A 23,975-nucleotide genomic window follows, 5' to 3' on the forward strand; every position below is an offset into this window, starting at 1 on the left:
AATGAGGAAACAGCCGAGACATTAAACAGTTATTTCGTGTCGGTCTTCACTGTGGAAGACACAAATAACATGCCAAAAACTAATAGCAACAAGGTTATAGTAGGTGAGGACCTAAAAACTATCATTATCACTAAGGAGGCAGTGCTCAGCAAGCTAATGGGGAAAAAGGTGGACAGGTCTCCTGGCCCTGATGAAATGCATCCCAGGGTACTAAAAGAGGAGATGGGGGAAATAGAAAATGCACTAGGAGTTATTTACCAAAATTCACTGGAATCTGAGGTGGTTCCCGCAGATTGGAAAACAGCCAATGTGATGCCACTGTTTAAAACAGGAAGTAGACAAAAAGCAGGTAACTATAGGCCAGTTAGCTTAACTTCGGTAGTGGGGAAAATGTTTAAATCTATCATTTAGGAAGAAATGGCAACACATCTGGATATAAGTTGTTCCGTGGGGAATACCCAGAATGAGTTCATGAAGGGTAAGTCATATTTAACTAAGTTGGTGGAATTCTTTGAGGACATTACTTTCTTAGTAGACAATGGGGAACATGCGGATGTGGTGTATCTGGATTTCCAGAAGGCATTTGACAAGGTGCCACACCAAAGACTGCTACATATGATAAAGTTGCACGGTATCACAGGTAATGTATTGGCATGGACAGAGGATTAGTTAACCAGTAGAAAGCAAAGAATAGGGGTAAATGGGTGTTTTTCTGGTGGTGGTCAGTGGCTAGTGGTGTGCCTCAGGGGGATCAGTGTTGGGTCCGCAAGTGTTTACAATTTACATTGATGATTTTGAGTTAGGGACTAAGTGTGGTGTGTGAAAATTTACAGATGACACTAAGATGAGTGGTCGAGCAAAGTGTGCAGAAGATACTGAAAATATGCAGAGGGATATAGATAGTCTAAGTGAGTGGACAAAGGCCTGGCAGATTTACTCGTTTGATTCCAGAGTTGAGAGAGTTGGATTATGAGGAGAGACTGAGTAGACTGGGATTATACACATTGGAATTCAGAAGAATGAGGGGAGATCTTATCGAAACATATAAGATTATGAAGGCAATAGATAAGGTAGAGGCAGGGAGGTTGTTTCTGCTAGCAGGTGAAACTAGGACTAGAGGGTATAGCCTCAAAATAAAGGGAAACAGATGTAGGACTAAGGTCAGGAGTAACTTCTTCAACCAAAGGGTTGTGAATCTGTGGAATTCCCTGCCCGTTGAAGCTACCTTGCTGAATGTGTTGAAAGCAAGGCTAGATAAATTTTTGAACAGTAAATAAATTAAGGCTTATGGTGAGTGGGTGGGTAAGTGGAGCTGAATCTCAAAAAGATCAGCCATGATCTTATTAAATGGCGGGGCAGGCTTGAGGGGCCCGATGGCCTACTCTTGCTCCTAGTTCTGATGTTCTTAAGCTCTAAATAACAATGACCAAGAAGGTAGTGGCTGACTACCTTACAAAATTGGGCCAAAAATTGGGCAACTTTGCCTTAGCCATTTCTCAGAAACTCAACTGCATTTTACATTCGAACCTGCTGGTGTGGTTTCCGTCCCTATTGGGGATAACATGAGCTGCTAAGGGGTGCTCCAATTCCTGAGCCCACAAGGAGGTGGCCAGGAGTAAGCTTTCATAATTTATTTATCATTATTAATCCATAAATAGACAGTGCTTACTTTGAAAATATGTAGAATTGCTGACAGCAACATTTGGAATCTGCACATGTACGGAAATAATTCTATGCTTCACCACTGAATCACCATGACCAACCCTAAATGCACAAGACTATAATTATAAATATGAATGTAATTGATGAGCACTTCTCCTCATGACTTATTAGTGTCACTGCAAAAAATCATTAGGAAATGGTACATTCTGTTAAAAGTGAAATGATTGAGTTATAACTGCAAACTAATTTCACAAGTACTACTGCACCCTTCATTGGCCCTGAAAAAGCACATTGTCTATTTGCGGAATATTAATTTCTCTGATTTAAAAAATCCACTTATTTTAAATGATAAAAAAGTTCATCTGAAATTTTTTTAATCTTTAATTTAGCATTAATCTCAATCAATCGCAAATCATTTACACAACACTTGAGAGGAAAACTATAAATCATGATATAAAAGGGACGTAGCAATGTTGATCTAAAACTGCCTGAATGTTTGGAAACAGACAGTAAAGTCCAAGGATGTTTGTCAGGCTGGCAGAAGGTTTGTACTGGACCTCCCAGGGTCTGCTTCAGGACATTTGCTTTTCCTGATACAGATTAATGATCTGGATATTAGTGTGCAGGGGTCAATTTCGAAGTTTGCAGATGACATAAAATTTGGAAGAACTGTAAACTGTGTGGAGAACAGCGTGGAGCTTGAAACGGACGTTGACAATTTGGTGAAGAGGGCAGAGAGGTGGCAGATGATGTTCAATTTAGAGAAATGCGAGTGATCTAATTTTGTTGGAAGGACACTGAAAGGTAATATTGAAGAGGGGGTACAATTCTAAGAAGGGTGCAAGGGCAGAAGGACTTTGGTGAATGTGTGCACATATCACTGAGGATGGCAAGAGTGTAGTTAATATGCACACAGCTTTATTACTATGAGTATACAGTACAAGAGCAAGGAAGTGATTTTGAACTTGTAGAAGACACTTGTTGGATCTCTGCTGAAATATTATGCATAGTGTGGGCATCACATTACACGAAAGATGGAGAAAGTGCAGAGGTGATTTAGTAGAATGGTTCCAGGAATGAGAAATTTCAGTGATAAAGTTACACTGAAGAAATTCGGACTGCCCTCCTTGAAAAGTAGAAGGCTGAGAGGAGATTTGATACAGGTTTTCAAAATCATGAATGGCTGGGTCGAGTTGATTGGGATCGAGTAAAGCTGTTCGTGCTCATAAAAGAAAACAAAAATAAGAGCGCATGGAGTTAAAGTGATATGCAAAAAAAGCAAAAACTTTTTTTCACACAGCGAGCAGTTAGGGTATGTGATGTACTGCCTGAAAACGATTGGAGCCAGATTTAATTGAAACATTCAAGAGGGTACTGAATGTTTATTTGGATAGTAACAGCGTGAAGGGATATGAGCAAAAGGCAGACAATAAACAGTATGGGCAGAACCAGTGCATGGATGCTGGGCTGAATGGTTTCCTTTTGTGCCATAACAGTTCCGTTATTCTGTGATTTATGATGGCATCTCAAAGTTTAAATTTAAACAGTGATATTTTAATTACTTTTAACTTTTGTTTTGATGGAAGTTCACAGACCTGGAACATTCGCTTTGTTTAATCACTCCAGAGATAATTCTAGTACTTTTTGTTTCTGGGGTCTGCAGTCTTTTACTTTTGTAACTTTCTGGTTTGTTGTGTGTAAATACTTCAAAGTAATTGGAAGCTCATCTGATGATTGAAATCATTGCTTCTGTACACCAAAACATTTCCTTAACTCGATGCTAAGATTAAACTGTTGTTGGGAAATGGGAGGTTTGACCCCCAAATGTTGTTATGCCTCTGTAAATAGTTACCTTTGAAACCAACATAATCCCTTGCTTCACCACTAAGTGAAAATTGTGAGTTACAGCCTGATTATCTCTGTTTCTTTGCATCTGTGAGTAAGACTCCGAATGCACCATCTCTCCAAAAGGAATTACAATTTTCAATCACTTCACTGAAGGTAACACATTCTTTTATTTTTAAATATGCAAACCACATGGAGGAAAGACAATTACAATGCAAGAGAAATGTTTCAGCTATTTCCTTTGAAGGTAAAATATCAACTTCCTCAGAGTTACATTTGACCAGAAGCTGAAATGGGAAAGACGTGTAGATAATTAGAGACAAGCATGGCAGTTCCTAGAAGCCTGGTACTCCATGATGAAAGCCATCAACAAACACACAGAACTCGACCCCATATAAACTCCATTGTGAAGGAAAACCGGAAGTGAGGTAATCCAGCACAACGGGCTCCAGAGTTTAAATACCAAGCGGAAAACACAATGGTGCTTCATCAGAGGCTGCACTGATGATGTTACCCAGCAGGGAAATGAAACGTCTGCAGCACAATGAACCAGCTCAGTGAGACAACCAACCACAACATGCACAACCCAAGCTACAAATCTACTCAAAATTCTTAGATATAAATAATTAGCTTACAATGGCAGATCAATGACTAGGAATTCTGTCATGACTAACTCACTTCGGTTTTGCAATACCTGTCCATTATCTGTAAGTCAGGAATGTGATGGAATACTGTCTACTTGTCCTCATGGACGTTAACTCCAACAGCACTCAAGGACCTTCACCACTCTCTTCAAAATCATGTAGAGTGCCAATTATATAATTATAAAATTCACAGCAGTAATTCACCAAGAGTCCTCCAAAAGTATCTTCCAAACTCGAAGTCTCTATCATTTGGAAGGACAAGGACAACAGATGCAAGAGAACACAACCACCTGCAAACTCTGCTCCAAGCAACACACCACACAGGCTTGGAACTAAGTCTCCATTCCTTCAGTGTCACTGGATCAAAATTCTGGAACTCTCTCCGCAACAACACTGCGGTTGCAACAACATCCCCAGGATTGCAGCAGTTCAAGAAGGCAACTCACCTCCACATCCTTGAGGACATAGGGATAGACAATAAATGCTGGCCTAGGCAGTAAACTTCACATCCCATGGGCACAAAAATAAAGTCTCTTGTTCCTCCAGTTTCCCTGGAGAATGCACTTTAGAGAAACTGATAAATTTAACTCTAATGCCAAAATCACATGTATAATTACTATCTCCAAAAAAAAACACCCTTTACAGTCCTGAGCATTAGGATAAACTTCATCCTTTGCCGCAATTCTTCAAACGTCAAATCGAACAGATTATCCCTTCAACTAATTATGTGTGATGTACAGCACTAAACACTGACCAAAAGGATGACAAGTTAGAACAGTTCAACAGGTGGATTCCCTATTGCAGATGTGTCTAAGACCAGAGGGCACAAGTTTAGAAGGAGGAGTAAGTGGTTTAGAGGAGATCTGAGGAAAAGTGTTATCAGGCAAAGGGTGGTAGAAATATGAAACACTCTGTACCTTAAGGAGGTGAAGGCAGGTACTCTTGCAAGAAGCATTTAAGAAGCATCTGCATGAGCACTTAAAATGGCAAAGCACTGCAGGCTATAGACCAAGTGCAGGTAAATGGGATTAGTGTAGTTTGATGTTTGTTGGTCAGACATAATGGTCAAAGGGCCTATTTCTATGCTATATAACTCTATAACATGATCTCAGTGTCTTACCAGTAAGAGCGCGGTGACATTGGCCGGTGATCCTGTCCTTTCAATGACCAGGCGTATAACTGAAATGCTCGTTTCATTCAGCACAAAATTTGTTTGACCTGAAAACTTAACTTCTGTATTTCCAAAAGTGACCATGACACAAAGACCCAAAACAAGTTCAGCTACTAAGAAAACAGCAGGCATTCCTGTAAAAAAGGCAGAAAAACAACATCAGTTTAAAATACGATAATAAAGATTACAAGTAAAAACGTACACACCCAAAAAGCTCACGGAAAGTTTTCCCTAAGCACTTTAGAATGACCTCGATAATAAAGCTTTTCTTATAAATGAGATACTAAAACAAAGACATTATTCCAGCAGCCAAAATACCATACTCCTTTCATGACTCATGCCCTAAGTGCCCTTTTCTGGCTGCTCACATCCATCTCTAACCCCCAATATAAGGAGCTTGAGGCGCTTCTGTCTGCAAAATTGATGCATTCATTCAGCTACCTCTGAATCTTCACTCATCACCTTGAACGCACTATTAAACCCTCTCTCAAAATTTCACAAGTGTTTTCCAGTTTCACCCCTGTCACTCTACATCTGTCATCATTTACTCCATCAGCAGTAGCAAATGCTCCCTAAACCCTCTTCCAACCCAATTAGTCAAATACTGTGATGACTATAAAGAGGACTGCCAGGTAGGCCTCATAAAATATGAGTTCCCTGATTGGGGCTGTTAATCTTATCCAATCAGGGCGCCCTGGCTGACAGTTAAGAACAGGAGTGGCAGACATCCCATTCAGTCTGAGAGCTGGCTCTGAGGAAACTGGATCAGTAACTTGATGACAAGATACCACCTTCATGAGGAGGTATTTTAAATACCTGTCAAAATGATTTATTTCATACAGTTTTGGAATGAGATCTTCACTTATAAAGTTAGTATTTTTTTTGCCCATCCCCAATTGCTGTTTGAAGATAGTGATGAGCTGCAGGCCAGGTGGAATAGGTACAGACACAGTGCTGTTTCAGAGTATCTTACAAGACATTTGGGCCAGAAAGAGTGAAGGAACAGAAATATAATTCCGAGGCAGGTAACATGGAGGAGGCTTTGCTGGTGGTGTTCTCATACATGTGTCGCCCTTGTCCTTACTGCTTGAAGTTGTGGGATTGGAAGCTGCTAATGAAGGAGGCTTGAAAAGTTGCCACACTGCATCTTGAAAGACTTAAAGTTGCCAGGAATAGTAGTAAATCTGAGGATTGTAGATATTTCAGAATGAAAAGTAGGACCAAGACACTAGTAAAAAGGAAGAATAGAATATTAATATGGTTTCGCAAAAAAACAAAAACAAACAATAAAAACTTCGATAGCTACATAAAAACATCTGGATAAAATGAATGTCGGTCGAATACAGGAAGAGTCAGGAGAATTTATAATTGGGGAGAGAGAAATTGGACAGAAGCTAAACGACTACTTTGCGTCAATTTTCACCAAGGAGGAAGATACCAGAAATCTCCCAGAATTTGACATCCAAGTGACAAGGGAGAATGAAGATTGGAGTAAATTAGTTTTATGAAGAAAGTTGTACGAGATAAATTAATGCAGTTGAAAGCTGATAAGTCGCCAGCACCTGTTGTTGTGCATCCAAAAATGTGGCTATAGAGTCTGGCTCTGCACCATTTGTTAATGATCTTCTATTGATTCTGCAACAATTCCTGTAAATTGGCACCTAGCAGGTATCTCACTGCGGCTAAGAAGAGACCAAGATAGAAGGCAAGGAACTACAGATCTGTTAATCTTATAGAAATAGGGAAAACACTAGAATCTTTTACGAAGGATGTGATAAATGGACACTTGGATAATAATGATCTGTTTTGGCACAATAAGCATGGATTTGCAAATGGCAAATCATGTTTGATGAACCCTGTTGCAGTTTGTTGAAGTTGTCACTAACAAAGTTGCTATGGGAAGTCAACAGACCTTGTACACTTTGGATTTTCAAAGGCTTTTGAAAAGGTCTACCCCAGGAGGTCGGTTAGCAAAATTGAAGTGCATGGGATTGGAGATAGTGAACTTGTATGGATTATGAATATTGAAGAGGCAGAAGAAGAACAGTAGGTATAAATGGGACATTCTCACATTGGCATGCTGTGACTAGTGGTGCCCTACGAGAACAAGTAGTTGAGCCTCAAATGTTTGCTATATATATATATATCAATGTATGTAGAGACAAAATGGTATATGTTCAAATTTGTGGATGATACAAAGCCAAGGAAGATTGGGTATTATGTGGAAGATGTAAAGCAACTTCAGAAGCATTTGAGAATGGGTAAGAACATGACAGATGGAATATAATATCGAAAAATATAAGGTATTCCCTTTGTTAGGAGGAACAGAATGCAGAGTATTTCACAAATGGCAAGAGGTTGGAAAATGTTGATATACAGGAAACTAGGTGTCCTAGTCAATAAATAACTGAAGGCTAAAATTATTTTACAGCAAGTGTAAATCTTTGGAATTCACAATTGAAGACACTTGTGGAAACTTAGTGTATGAATCTGTTTAAATTAGAGATTGATAGACATCTGATTACCAATGGCCTGAAAAGTATGGGAATAGTCTGAGACAAAAGCATCGATTGTGTGAGTCAAAGGCATCATCCAGAGTTGTTTTTAAATGGTGGGGCAAAATCAATGGGCTGAAAGGACTTCTCCACTTCCTATGTAATTTATAGTGTGGTTGACTACTGTTTGTCTGTTAATTCATTTCATCTCATACCTAACATGCAAAGTAATACAGGATAGGTGCAGTTGATTGTTCACCTTGCTCGCTTTGCACTGTAAAATACATTCGTTTGTTTCAGACTATGGAATCTCGTGGGATTTTTACTTTTACTAAGTAAATAGGAATTCAAATTTGGTACAATTTAAACAAAATGGTAAAATAAAACAAAGAACTGAGAATGTTTAAGATCTGAAGCACACAGAAATAGAAACTGCTGGAGAAGCTCAGTAGACCTGGCAGCATCTGTGAAGAGAAAAGAGAGTTAATGTTGCAAGTCCAATGATCCCCTTCAGGACTGCAGAGGGTCTGCAAGAGTTCAATGAAGGTCACTGGTCCTCCAGTGTTAACTCTGTTTCCGATCCACAGATGCTGCCAAAATTGCAGAGTTTCTCCAGCAATTTCTAGGTTTTGTTCATGTGTTAAGCAAACAGGAGCAGAATGAAATTTGAGGCCTGGCCCCAGGTTACTAGACTCTAATATCATAGCGTGAAGTTCATGAATGTCTTTTAGGACAGGAAATCAGACATCTGTACCTGGCCTGACTGATGTATGACCGAGAGCATGTAGTTAACTCTAATTTGGTCTCTGAAACAGCATATCAGTCAGTTCAAGAGATTTAGTGATAATGGGAACTGCAGATGCTCTGATGAAGGGTCTGGGCCCGAAACGTCAGCTTTTGTGCTCCTGAGATGCTGCTGGGCCTGCTGTGTTCATCCAGCCTCATATTTTATTATCAAGAGAATTAGTGATTGGTAACAAATGCTAACCTTCCCAGTGAAGCCCTTATCCTGCAGAAGAATAAAGAAAACAGTCAAAATATGGAAAAGAGTATGGTGCAGTTTATTATCTAGGTCCGCCTAGTAATGTATCTAAATTGCATTTTCCATTGCAGTCCACAATGAAATCTATCATCGGGGGTGTATTAGCATTCCTCTCAGAAAATCACTGTACATTTTGGAATGGTTCATGTGTTGATGCTCACCCTCAGCCACCTGTGGCTTCAAGTAGTTGTTAGTTTACAATAGTGGCCACATTGCAGTAAACTGCTTCAACTGGCTAACCAAACAAGGTCAATCTCTTGCATCCGATTCTCAGCAGCTCAGAGTTGGTTTCACCTGGTAAGACAAATTTGTCTCATCCACCTAGTCCCAGAATCAATCTGCAGTCCAACAGTCTTGATAGTTAGTCAGCATGGTGTTTTGAAATGCGTAAATCTCAATAAGATCAAGATGTTCTGGTCATCCACAACATCAGATAGTATTTATGGAATCAGATAGCAAATTCTAATGTTATTCAATGCATGCAAACATGGCTATTTTGAATATACAAATGGCATGTTCACGAACAGAGCAGCTTAGAGCTTAGTGGGAGATATTTCAGGTTTGTATTGCACTCATTTCCTTTTTGCACTAGTGGCTGAGCTGCTGAATTATAAATTTCAGCTTCCTATATTTCCTACACTCTTCTACACTTCAGCATTCTGTTCTACTCCCTTCACAGTCTTACCGACAGGACACTGGAAAGAATAATTATGAGTTTCAGAATCATTCTGACAGTGCTGAGGAATCTTATTTAATGCAATGGTATAAGATCTATCACACATTTTCTGCTTAACATTCAATTATTAAAACATTTATTTTCAGTTATTCCCAGGTTGCTCTGCATGTAAGATCCCAACATATAACTTGGGTCCCCTTATGTCATGAGTACTTTTTTTCTGCTCTTGCTGGTCCTTAACAAGCTGCACAACTTAGAATTGAGAATACAATACTTACTACCATCAATATATTTGGTGATTGGTCAGTTCTTTTACAAATCAGTTGTTCATTTCCTCATATATTAGGGCAACTAAAATTTTGAGAGTGAGCTTCACATAGCCTAACTATTTCTCAAAAACCAGCAACGTTTTAATGTTCCTTGGTCACCCATTACATGAGTTGGCATTCCTTTCTCCTTCCCATGTTTAACTGCATTCTGAAACTGATATAGTGATACATGATGCTTAGCAGTCATGTGATGAAAGGTTAGTCCCATTGCCAAAACAGAGAGGTCATTTTAAAGTCTTTGTGTTACTCCTTTGGAAGCAGAGAGGTTGTTTCATAATAGGATCATCAATTAATAATCACCTGGTATTTCTAGTCCACCCAGCAACAACTAAGCTGCTATTGCTCACCTTCCTACGCAAGTCCCATGAATATTACATAGTTACGAGTTGCACAGTCATTTGCGTTAACCTTTTCAAAAACCTATATTTAGGACTGAGCAAGTAGAACTTCAGACATCAATAAGAACATGCTATCGTTTACAATATTATCTTTGTATTGTACAAATATGACCTTATCACAGTTATCTTGCGGATGGATCAAATACATAAGCGAATAGCATCCCATTAAGTGCCATGATATATTGAATAATTATGGAAAGCTAGTACTTCTTAAATTTACATTTACAGTTTTGCATTGTGACATCAATTCATGCTGAAAATGTTTTTGGTCATTTAAATTATAATTAAAAGCGAGTATATCAATCAACTAGCTACTACAATGATCTAAAATAGGAATAATTTCAATGTTAATATTAAAACAATACCAGAAATACTTTTCTGAATTAGCAAATGACCTGCATATGTTTCATTCCAGTAATCACTTGTTTGATGTATTTTTTTAATTAATATAACATTTATCTAATTACTTACAAAATAATTGATAATGCAAGAAATGAATTAAAATTGATTACCTCTACAGACATTAATATTTGGCATTCTATATCATATAACTTTAATGAATGTATCTTACATTTTAGATTTATATCTATATATTTAGCTATATTTTCTATATGGGTTAAAGAGTAAAAAAAGCGGTTGGAAGTAGTATCAGACCTACCCAAAAATGATAGGCCAACCCAGTGAACTTACAGCAGGAGATGATTAATACATATGTCAAACAGGAAAGCCAACATGCCACAGACTTTACTGGAAGTCTTGTAGCAGAGTAGGTAGCTCCAAAAGTTCAAGTCCCTGTGTTTAATAGTCAATAAAAACACATTTATAACTTTGCTAACTCGGCTGACCTGCAAAAATCCTTCCAACAAATGCCTCATTGGGGTAGCATACTGGAAAGCAAATTCCGCTATTTCCAAAGTTATCAAAAAATTTGGGATATTAAAATTAGTGTTCTCCTATTTAGGTATCTTTCAGATCCAGGTGGACAGGAAAAAAAAACAGGATTCAGTACTTAACAAGAATCACTGTGCAAACAAATAATCAGCATACAGCTCTACTAATTGAAACTTTTATCGCCTTATAAAAATCCCTCTGCGTGCACATACACACACAAGAATGGGTGATATGGGCAGAGGGAAAGACTGGGAAGACAATTTAGTGGCGCCTGTCCACAGAGTTTGTGGAGATCATTCTTGTACTGATTAGAACACTGCTTCTCAATCTTCCTTCTCCAGACACTTTCACTTGGTCAGAGAAAGCACCATCAGTGACTGCTTCACACTTATAAAAGTCTGACTTTTCAATTAAATGTTGCAGTTTACAGCCAGCATTCCCTCTAGACTGCATGGCTGTGCAACCACTGAGAGTCCCTGCACACTGTACAGTGTGTTCACACCATTCCCAGCATTCACCCCTGGTCATGGAAGTCACTCCTCCATATGAACCTTGGTGGTGCATGCAGAAAAAGGCAAAATTAGAGGCAAAGTTGTTTGGGCAACCTAAAAGAGAAACAAACTGGCCAATTTCAAATTGGTGATGTTTGTTCTTGTACAGAAAAGGCACAGCTCCTCCCTTTGAGAGATCTGATTACTTCTACCAGAACAAGTAACATTCATGCCACGCAAATGCCAGGCAATGACCATCTCCATAAAAGAGAATCCAACCATTGCCCATTGATATTTAATAGAATTACTATTACTGAATTTCACAACATCGACAACAGGAGGCTTCCTGAACTTTACCATCAGTAATAACGTCAGAGTCCAATATGTGTGCAAAAAAAGTGAAATATTTGTCACCATCTTCATCCATTAGTCTTCAGCAAGCCATTCTTCTCGCCCTCCTTGCAAAATCACCATGATCACAGATCAGTCTTCAAATTTAATTCACTTCATGTGAAATGAGGAAGAGCTAAACACATAGCATACATCAAAGACCATGAATCTCAGCAATATGCCAAAGACTTGCACTCTAGCACTAACTACATTGTTCCACCACAACCACCGCATCAACATACCAGCGGATATTGAAAATTGATCAAGTATGTCCTACCCAGAGCAAGGACAAACCTGATGGTCAGCTTCACCCCAAACAGTCCGATCATCAGAAAAGGGATCAAGGGAGAACATAACAGTGCTTGCAAGTGACATCTACCTCATCAATAACCTGCTCAGCTTTGGTTTCCATCCATCATTACAGCCTTATTTCAAAAATGGAATGAATTGACTTGTTAACAAAGCAGCATTTAATGTGGACTGCCACCTAGAAGCCCCGCCAAAACCGAAATCAATGGAGACCTGGAGGAAAATTCTCCAGCAGTTGGAGTCATACTTTATACAAATGAAGGTGCCTGTGGTCATTTGAGCATTTCACAAGTTTATCAAACTTACAATCTAGCACTGAAATCAACAGCATTTCCTTCAACCCAAGTTAGAAGAGGACTATTTACTGATTGCTGTAATTTCTCAGATAGTCATGTTCATTCATGTTCATGTTCAATTCAGCAAGACTTGGATGACATTCAGACCTGAGATGATAAGTGGTAAGTGTCATGCAATGACCCTCTTTAACAGAATCCAATTCACCCAAGCATTCATTGTCAATATCACTGCTGTTCTCCACCATCAACAGCCTGAGGATGTCAACTCTCAAAGCCATATAAACTTATCTGGTTTCCAAGCCACTTAAAGGTTAGGAAGTCTGTATTAAATGGTTCACATCCTGGCATATGAAAACTGTTCCTTCATCCATAAAGCTCATTAGAAATGATGAAGTAATTAATTTTTGGCTCTATGTGTGTAACAGAAATAACACTGACATTTAACAGCATCCAAAACAAGTTCAAATGGTTGGCACCTCAAACGTTTGTCTAAATGTACACCCATACCATGATTGCAGCAAGTACATGAATCAATGCAGCAACAATTCAAAATTCCTTCTGCACAATGTCCAAAAACCACAAGTTCTACCATTGAGAAGGATAATTACCACAGATATAGGGTAACTCCATTACTCCAAGTTCTCCTCGAAGTCACACACCACCCTGACACAGTCATTTATCACCATTCCTTCACTGTTTGTGGGTTAAATTCTCAAGCTCCTGTCCTAACAACATTCAGGAGCATTAATTTCAGCTGTTCGTAAAGAAACTGCATTTTCTCAAGCCTAAATATGTGACCAATAAATGACAGTGATACCCAAATATTAGGAATAAAAATGGTGACAAACCCATTTATTTAGCAAATGCAAGTCTTCAGACCCAAGAACAGCCTCCTTGTTTTCTGAGTTTAAGGTAGTTAGTCATTCACTTTATCTGTAGAGGGAACATGCCTCAGTAATGAACAGCACTGTTTGCGTCTTTCCACAAGTGGATAAGGAATTTACACTGATGCCCCACTGGTGGAGGTTGGTGATGAAAATTAATAATGATGCTAACAACAAAAATAATAGTAATAAAATGGATTCATGCTCACATGGATCATAAATGCATAACAGTGATCAGTCCTGGGTCCTGAGATATTAGGCTGTAATCTCATTCAGACAAAGAGGTGCCATCAGCTACTGGAAGAGTCAAGCTCAAGTTTTCATCAGCATCAGCTTAACCCTGTTATGTCCATGCAATTTGGTATTCAGGTGTTCATATTTGAACTTGCCTCCTGGTTATCCCTGCTAACTCACCAATCAGCTACTTCCCGTTTCCTATGACTGCAACTCTTAGCATTCTTTGTAATCTCTAAATAACACTGATAGACTAGAAGGAACTGATGACTATGTCTGCAGGAGGATTTAATTTACCAAGACTACTGCTTCAATTCTGTTTATTATCTTAAGACTTCTCCCAACTTTTACATTCTGCAAAAACTTAACTTTGCAATCTGATAGTATGAGCATCAGATCTGATAAGAATATGGACTTACACTTGCAACAAAAATTCATAATCAATAATACAATCACAGATGCCTGGGTCCACACTTCAAGGCTTAAATCATTCAGTGCCAAACTAAGTTAAATATCAATAAGCTAATTCCCATAATTATTATACAACAAATAGGATCAAATGACTTCACGTTGTAATTACTATAAATTTGAACATGGATCTATTTCACCGCCTTTCATCGCAAGTTCTTTCTCAATGCAAAGACTGAATTTCCGGACAATAATAAGGTTCTACAATTATGTTTTGCTGGTTACCTTGAACTGCCCTTGTCCGACTGTATGTTTTTCAGTACAAATATAGTAATTGTTAATATAATTTTAATGTCCCCACCATTTGGTAAACCTCAAGCTAGTTGTATTTTTTCATGTCAAGAAAGGTTTTAACGCTGTTCAATTCCGTGCACTGCCCGACTGGCATATCGCATCAAATACACTTAACTTTCACTCTAAGAACTTACTTAAACTTCTTTTTTTAAGTTATCCAAATACATTTCTATTTAGGTATCTATCGCAACAATTATATAAGTACTGTATACGACCATTAGTTTTGCAAGAAAATTCCATACATTGCATGTTTTCATAAATGTCTGTAAAAATAAATATTCAGATAGCACCAAGACAATTGAATTGAGAGTATTCTTTCTACAACATTCCTTAGTTGCATTTAAAAGAAAACATTAATTTCACTTTAGAAACCAGAAACTGAGAATTTCGGGGATACCTTCGCTTTGAGTACCGGTTTCACACCAAGAGGCTGATTCTAAATTAGTTCGATGCTTAAACCAGCAAGTAACGCTATCCTCAGAATGACTGCTCCCAGCAATTGCACACAAACATCGGCGGTCGCTTTGCCGTGACAACGGAACGTTCTCACAGCGGCAGAGTTGATTTGAACGACTCAAAGTCAAAGAAATAATCTCGTATTCTCAACAAAACGCTTCGCAGATAAGTGCTGAATTTAGAGCGAGACCTGGATCGTTGTTTGTGCTGCGGTTGGATTTGAAATATAGACGCAGAAAAGGTGCTGGTGGTCTCCGCTGTCTGGAGACAGGATCACTCCATACCGCCCACCCCAATCCCACACACACACACACACACACACACACAGAGTGCAGCCACTCACACTCAACATGAAACAAAATAAAGAGCCTAAATATAATTACTGTCTGTGCTGCAGGGAGCTCCATTCCTGTTCCACCTTCAGAAGGTATATGAATCATTTTATTTTCTTCCCAGATCCTCCAACCTGGCGCAATCGAAATACATGCACTCAACGTATTTTTTTATTATTTTTCTTTCATCAATCCCGTTATCTCTGACACAGATTTATTCTGCCAGGTACCCGCACTCACAATATACCAGCCTCGTCTGAGTGGCTTGGCGATATAAAACAAAAGTCAGGTGGGAAACGACAGCGACTGAACTCACTTGCAGTGGTGGTGCTTTTTGCAGCGGGGGTGCCGTGATTCCCTGAGGATCGGTGGAGAGAGCCTGCAGCAGCTCCTGAAGAGCCTCCCGGTTCCCAGCGGAGACAAACACATAGAGCACTGCCACTGAGGGCTCCCAGCAAGGCGACACAAGCGCATGCGCCCGCCGGCTGAGTACGCTTCTTCCAGCCACCCGCAACCAACTCCTAAACTCCGCCCCGCCCCAGAATAGCCTGCCTGCTTTGCCCAGCGCTATGTGTCATTATCGTGAGTGCGAAGTGCAAAAAAAATCTCCCTGGTGGAACGGAATGAACGAATGACTGCACTTTAAAAGTTGCTTTCATGATCTCCTTTCAAATTTGGGTTTCAACTATTAATATTATTTTTGTGCCCCGTTACAAGGCTTGCCTGTCAAGAAATTCCTGCCAAATGTGTGTTGTGATTTTTAGTCACTGCAACTGGCCCTGTGGAGTTTCAAATTAATTTTTATTTGGAGGCAAACTGTTGACTTAATTAAGTGCAGGTTTTGGCTAATAGGTAATGCCGATCCCCAACAGTCCTCTCTGACCCCAATTCCATTGTGCTATTAGCAGAAAAACATCCAAGATAATTCATAAACAGAGTTTCGTTTTTAAATGTGCGACAAATCAAAGAAATGATTTGTGTCTTAACCCTCATAAAACTGGATGATATCAAAGTAATATTCTTTGAGAAAAAAAGTCCTAAACAAGGAGAGTAAAACTTTTTTTATTTGTTCGCAGGATGTGAACATTGCTGACAAAACTTTGGGGAATTGATAATGAGCTGCTTTCTTGAACCAAGTAACGTAAGTACACCCACAGTGCTGTTAGAAGGAAGTACCAGGACTTTCACCCAATACATAGCCCATGAAGGAATGACTATACATTTCCAAGTCACGATGCTGAATGGGTTGGAAAAGAACTTAAAGAGGGGATAATGACATTCTTATGTATCTGCTGCCTTTGGCCTTCTGGATGGTAGAGGAGAATTTGGAACATGCTGTTGAAGGAGGTTTGGTGAGTTCGTGCAGTGCATCTCATAGACAGTATGCCCTGCTGCACTGTGCATGAGTGGTACACAGAATGAATATTTAATATGGTGGAAATGGTGGCAGGCACATGGGTCATTTTGCCCTGAATGGTGAGGGATTTTGAATGTCGCTGGAAATGCATTTTCCAAGTATGTGGAAAATATTTTATCACACTCCTGACATGTGCTACATACCTGATGAAGAGTCATTGGTCAGCCAGGAGATGAGTTACCCACCACAGGAGTCCCAGCTTCTGATCCAATCTTGTATCCACAGTGAATACATGGTTGGTAAAGGTTAGTTATGGTAATAGTAACCTCTAGGGTATTAATAATGTAGGATTTAGCAATAGTAAAGGCTGTGAATGTCAAGAGAAGATGGTTAGATACTTTCTTAATGGAAATGGTTATTGACTGACATTTGTATGGCATGAGTGTTGTTTGCCCAACATTAGTCCAAGCCTGAAAATTGTCCAGGTTTTATTAAATGGGGACTGGGGAAAGCATGGCCTAGCAGTATTATTGCTGGGTTATTAATCCAGAAACTCAGCTATTGTTCTGGAGACCTGAGTTTAAATCCCATCATGGCAGATGGTGGAATTTGATTTTGATATCTGGAATTAAGGATCTAAATAATGATCATGAAACACCATTATCGATTGTCAGAAAAACTCATCAGGATTCACTGATGACCTATAGGGAAGGAAATCTCTCATCCTGACCTGGTCTGCCTAAATGTGTCTCCAGACATACAGCAATGCGGTCGACTCTTAACTGCTCTTTGCGCAGATAGGGATGGGCATAAATGCTGGCCTTGCTTGATGCCTGCATTTTCATGTAAGTCAGCGTTTATTGTCAAAGGGCAGTTAAGAGTCAAGCGCATTGCTGTGATCTGGAGTCACATGTAGGTCAGACCAGGAAAGGATAATTGATTTCCTTTTCTGAAACACATTAAGTAAACCAGATCAGGTTTTATGACACTTAATTCTGTTTACCTGATCACCATTAAGGAGTTTTTTTAACTAAAGAATGATCTTTCTTGTGGTTACACATTGATGAGCTGGAAGCCTTTGTGGTTGATGATTCCAAAGTGATCTGGTACATTAATTACTGATGAATATTTCCTTGGAGGCCTGCCAAAACCACAAAATCCAAGCTCCAACTCGTTCTCACTGGCCTCATCAAGAATAAAATGTAGAAAACTGTCAGTTTTGACCCCTATATTGTTATTATCCATGGACCATCAGGCTTTTGAAATTCTTCAAATGCTTACTGTAGATCCTTGGAAAGATTCAAAGTTCATGAATTTGAGGGTGGTGATAACTTTGACAGTTATTGGCCAAGGCTAATCAGCATGTCTACATGGCAGAAGGTTTTCTATCAACGGGTCACAAAGGTCTGTAGTTACCTGAGGTGATACTCTTTGCCCCAAGGCGCTGATTTTCAGGCATGTCAGGACACTGATTCTTTTTTTATGTGCTCTCTGTGGGTTAATTCCTTCAGCAAGCTGTAGTTATCCCTTTCTGCAAGCTGATGGCCAGTCAGGAGATGGCTCCAGTCGTTGCTTATGATTTGCTGCTGTTGCTTTGCCATTATTGAGATCAAAGATGAAGTTGGATAATTGGTAATTTTGGTAAGTTTGAAAACTCCAATCAAAATAATTGGTAATGAATTTTTTTTTAACATTCATTCATAGCATGTGGGCTTCACTGACTGGGCCAGTATTGGTTGCCCATCCCTGGTTGCCCTTGAGAATGTGTGGTCAGTTGTGTTTGTGAAGCACTGCAGTGCATTTGGTACAAGAGCTCTCACAAAGCTGTTGAAGGTGGATTTCCAGGATTTTACCCAGTGACGCTGAAGGAACAGTGATATATTTCTAAATCAAGATGATGAATGGCTCGGGGGTGAACTTACAAATGGCAGTGTTTTCATGTAGCTGCTGCCCTTATTCCTCTGGATAATAGTAGCTGTAGGTTTGGACGGTGCTGTATGCAGAGCCTTGATGAATGTCTGCCATGTATCTATAGATGGCACACGTTGTAGCTACTGTACATTGGTGGTGGAGAGAGTGAATATTTAAGAATGTGATACCAATCCAGTGGACTGCTTAATCCTGCAACAAACTTATTGAATGTTGGTGGAACTGCGCTCACCTGGGGAATATGCCATCACAATCCTGACTTCTCTGGAGAGTCAAGAATTGAGTTACCATTGCATGATTCTTACCTTCCGACCTGCTGTCTGAGCACATTTATTTTGACAACTTACTTCTATTATAATTACATAATTTGGTTTTTGTGATGTTGTTCATTATATTAGTCAGGCATGGGTGAGCGGGCAATTGATGCAAGATTAATGGTAACATATGAATAGCAATTCTAACACATGAAAACTTCACACTGCCTTTAAAAGTTGGCTCTGTATCTTATTCATTGACATGCAATGCTGAAAATGAATATTAAGTGTCACAGCACAAATGTCAACTGGAAAAAGGATCTTAACTTTCATCTACAAGAGCTTTGAATGCATAGATTGTTGTTACAAAGAGATATTGTGGATAGTAGTGTCAGGAGAATCATAACTTCGATGCTGACATTTAGTGCCTATAATGAAGAAAGTATTCCAAGGAATCTTTAACATAGAAACATTTTCAAAGCTTCTTCACAATGAAACGACCAGATATGTCTGTGAAAAGGACAATTTGAATGATTGAAGGAATGAAGGGATTAAAGGAGGTTGTGACAATTTGGCATGTTCTCATTTGAAAGTTCTCGTTTCTGTGTTGAGCTCCCTTTCAGATGAGATGTTAAATCAAAATGTTGTCTACCCACTCAGGTGGATGTAAAAGATTCCATGGTACAATTCTAAGTGAAATAGGGGAATTGCCTTTGTGTCTTGTCAATTTTTATTCACTCAACCAGCAGCACTGAAACATTGTCTAGTCATGTAATTGATCTCTGTTTGTGGGCACCGCTTGCGCGTAAATCTGCTCCCATGATTCCCTGTTTTGCAACAATGACCACGTTTCAAAAGTTTTTTTTGTTGGCTCGAAAGCATTTTACTATGTCCTGATTCACAAAGGGCGAAATCTGAAAATGAGTCCTTTGCTTAAATTCAGAGGAATGTAGGGAATGGAAATTTGTCTTTAAAAATAGAAGGTAATGTCTTAAAAAGAATTATTTTTTGAAATAATTCTATTGTTACCAAAGGCAATCTGCTATATCCAAGTTATTTGGATTTTCACAAGAAACCTGATAACTGGAAAGGAGTTTGAGGCTCCTGAATTAGATGGCAAATTGTCCAGATAGATTGGGTATTAGAAGACAAGAGTGTGGTGATAAATTAAAATACCATGTGTGAGAAAAGTAATCAATGGTCATTTTAGCAACTCCTGATGAAAGCAATATTTTTGAATGGTACAGACAGACGTATTAGTAACTTACCTGGTGACAGAAAGTTATTAAAATGTGAGGCTGGATGAACATAGAAGGCCAAGCAGCATCTCAGGCTGCTTGGCCTGCTGTGTTCATCCAGCCTCACATTTTATTATCTTGGAATCTCCAGCATCTGCAGTTCCCATTATCTCTGACAGAAAGTTATGTTGCCTTTAATAAAAATAAACAACCCTCTAAACTGAACCTTGAACTTTCATATTTGGTAAGATTTCCTTCCCTTTACTTCCTCTCAGGACTTTTAATGGGAGATGCACATTAAGTGCCTTAAATGCTGACATTAATTACAAAGGTTCAACAGATCTTCCTTAACTGACTATATTCAGGATATAGAAAGTAAGATTTGTGAAATACAGTTTCAATCCCGACATGTGTCAGAAGGTCAGGAGGAATGGGATACAGGGGAACTTAGCTGCTTGGATACAGAATTGGCTGGCCAACAGAAGACAGCGAGTGGTAGTAGAAGGAAAATATTCTGCCTGGAAGTCAGTGGTGAGTGGAGTTCCACAGGGCTCTGTCCTTGGGCCTCTACTGTTTGTAATTTTTATTAATGACTTGGACGAGGGAATTGAAGGATGGGTCAGCAAGTTTGCAGACGACACAAAGGTCGGAGGTGTCGTTGACAGTGTAGAGGGCTGTTGTAGGCTGCAGCGGGACATTGACAGGATGCAGAGATGGGCTGAGAGGTGGCAGATGGAGTTCAACCTGGATAAATGCGAGGTGATGCATTTTGGAAGGTCGAATTTGAAAGCTGAGTACAGGATTAAGGATAGGATTCTTGGCAGCGTGGAGGAACAGAGGGATCTTGGTGTGCAGATACATAGATCCCTTAAAATGGCCACCCAAGTGGACAGGGTTGTTAAGAAAGCATATGGTGTTTTGGCTTTCATTAACAGGGGGATTGAGTTTAAGAGTCGTGAGATCTTGTTGCAGCTCTATAAAACTTTGGTTAGACCGCACTTGGAATACTGCGTCCAGTTCTGGGCGCCCTATTATAGGAAAGATGTGGATGCTTTGGAGAGGGTTCAGAGGAGGTTTACCAGGATGCTGCCTGGACTGGAGGGCTTATCTTATGAAGAGAGGTTGACTGAGCTCGGTCTCTTTTCATTGGAGAAAAGGAGGAGGAGAGGGGACCTAATTGAGGTATACAAGATAATGAGAGGCATAGATAGAGTTGATAGCCAGAGACTATTTCCCAGGGCAGAAATGGCTAGCACGAGGGGTCATAGTTTTAAGCTGGTTGGTGGGAAGTATCGAGGGGATGTCAGAGGCAGGTTCTTTACGCAGAGAGTTGTGAGAGCATGGAATGCGTTGCCAGCAGCAGTTGTGGAAGCAAGGTCATTGGGGTCATTTAAGAGACTGCTGGACATGTATATGGTCACAGAAATTTGAGGGTGCATACATGAGGATCAATGGTCGGCACAACATTGTGGGCTGAAGGGCCTGTTCTGTGCTGTACTGTTCTATGTTCTATGTTCTATGTTCTACCTGCTGAGCTTTTCCAGCAACTTCTGCTTTTGTGGCCATTTTGACAGCAAGTTTTACATTCACGCTCATCACTTGTTAAAGAACCATTTCAACCCATGAAAGTGCCAGGTATTGAATCTGAAGGTAGATTTCAAAAATCAATTGTTCATATTTTGTTTAATTGCAACACTAGAAATAATTTAAAAATTGGATTATTTTAACTGACACTACATACGTTTCAGGTACATTGAACAGGCCAACATAAGAAAATTTCCAAAACAAAATAACTTGGGGAGGCAGTGGATGACAGAAGCAGAAGCCTAAGGAACAAGGTACCTCAGGTCCAGTTGCCACATTATTGCATGAATATTTTTCCACCTTATACACTTGCCTTACGGTCTCTTATGCAGTTTGATCAGTAATGAATTGTGACCTTATTTTCACATAATTTAGCTGATGACAAAGAATTCTGGGTAATGGCTATATTGTGTTTTATTACTAATTAATGGAAATTAACTCAAAATATGGCTGTATAGTCCTTCAATCTCATTAAATTAGAATTTCGTTTGTTGTTCAGTCAGTCCCCCTACCCCTAAAACAGTTGAAAAACTATTGGAAGCTCTGTGTTGCTCCTCCAAGGGAGGCTTAACATTGCATTTTCACAATCAAGGCACACACATGGTTAGTATCATGCCTTTTGTGTGATTTAGGTAACAGAAGGGTGTAAATCCTGTCTCTAAGGGCTATCAGTCAGAGACTGGCAACACCACAGAACAATGATTGCTGCCAATAACATGCTGAAATTTTTTTGTAAGTACCAAGGCTGGAATACTGAAGAGAGTTGTGGGTGGTATGACACTCAGGTGGATTTGATTAGGTTGTCACTTACAACAGTAAGAGTGGGATGACAGAAATGCAGGGGATGCCTTTCTTTCGCTCTCCACTCCTCTGACTTCCTGTCAATGAAGAACTCTCTCCTCCTCTTCTCAGTTACCATTAAATTTCTGTGGGTTGAGCGATAATGGCGTGAGCATTCGACATCTTGTCAAGTATGGGCAGGACTCCTGTGACAGGTCCATCCTATACCTCACCTAATTCAGGATAGTTTTCTTGCCTATGTGAATAAGATATGGAAATGCCTCTCTAATTCACCCAGCCCCTCCATCATCATGTCCACTCAGTCAGCATCCATTAAATTGCACCCACCATTCCACTGAATTATAATTTTTATGCTTTTAATGTATACACCAATACTGAATCAAAGATTTAAAACTGTCACTGATGAGGATCATCACTCAATACTATTTCAGGGTTGTGGAAATGGGGTAAAATGTTAATCAGCTCCATGAACCCCAATTTTCTTTCAGTATTATAAATCTGTACACATTTCCAAGTGTTCCCTTACACATCATGCAGGTGGATCGGCCATGCTAAAATTGCCCATAGTGTTCAGGGGTGTGTGGGTTATCGGGGGATGGGTCTGGGCGGGATGCTCCAAGGAGCAGTGTGGACTTGTTGGGCTGAAGGGACTGTTTCCACACTGTAGGAAATCTAATCTAATCATGTCCTGGGGAAATCAAAGTTACTGAAGGAAGCAGGTTGAAGTCGAAACAGTAGAAGTTGTTGGTTATGAACTCATCAAATTTTATCATTTTAGGCATTAATGTACTGCTTAGAACTATTTGATTGTTCTTTCAAAATTTCAAAGAGGCATGTCAACCTTTGGGTCTTTCTTCAGTTCTGGGTACTGTTGCAAACTAGCAATATGACCAGCTGGGAGACACTCATTATTCATTCACGGGTTGAGGGTGTCACTGGCTCGGCAGCATTTATTGCCCATCTCTAATTGTCCAGAGGGCAGTTAAGAATCACTCACAAATCATTGCTTCTAACAAGACAAGCTGCCTGCTATTGAACTTTCTCAAGCACGTAACATGGATATGGATCCCAAGTGGTTATGCTGTACATAAGGTGTGGTCTGGCTCATTTGTTGTTGTGTGATGGAAGTTCCATTTCACAAACCCAAGTATCTTAGATGGAATGGAGGTTGCTTATTGCCTTTTAATGGTCCACTTTGATTTATTTTGGATTAACTAAATGATTACAATCCTTTGTAGTTTCAAGGATGAAATCATGCATTGTGTGGTTGGGTACTGATAGGCAAAAAGCCTTGCTGACTTTTATTCCCCTTTAATGACTCATTTAACAAGATTATTTAAATTTTCCTAGAAGCTAACCTTATCCACTCCCTCACTCATAGATCAATCACCAGTCATGAGAAAGTCATAAGTTGGAATATAACCAATGGATTTATATGGATCAGTGGAGGATAAATTAGAAAGAACCAGGCAGGTAACTTATCCAAAACTAATGTTGAATTGGAG

General features: G+C 39.5%; 1 protein-coding gene across 10 annotated transcripts in view; it reads right to left on the reverse strand.

Moving 5' to 3' along the window:
* adgrv1 (adhesion G protein-coupled receptor V1) overlaps positions 1-15,744 on the reverse strand; it is a 560,536-nt gene extending 544,792 nt beyond the window's left edge. For all 10 annotated transcript variants that reach the window (XM_048527106.2, XM_048527099.2, XM_048527104.2 and 7 more), the window contains exons 1-2: positions 15,624-15,744; positions 5,272-5,456 (exon numbers count right to left, since the gene is read on the reverse strand). In XM_048527106.2, the coding sequence (XP_048383063.2) occupies positions 5,272-5,454 (183 nt within the window). In that variant the 5' untranslated portion in view covers positions 5,455-5,456; positions 15,624-15,744. The remainder of the gene's footprint in view (positions 1-5,271; positions 5,457-15,623) is intronic.
* Between the last annotated feature and the right edge of the window lie 8,231 nt (positions 15,745-23,975).

This window comes from Stegostoma tigrinum, chromosome 3 (assembly GCF_030684315.1).
Source record: "Stegostoma tigrinum isolate sSteTig4 chromosome 3, sSteTig4.hap1, whole genome shotgun sequence".
Taxonomy (NCBI): domain Eukaryota; kingdom Metazoa; phylum Chordata; class Chondrichthyes; order Orectolobiformes; family Stegostomatidae; genus Stegostoma; species Stegostoma tigrinum.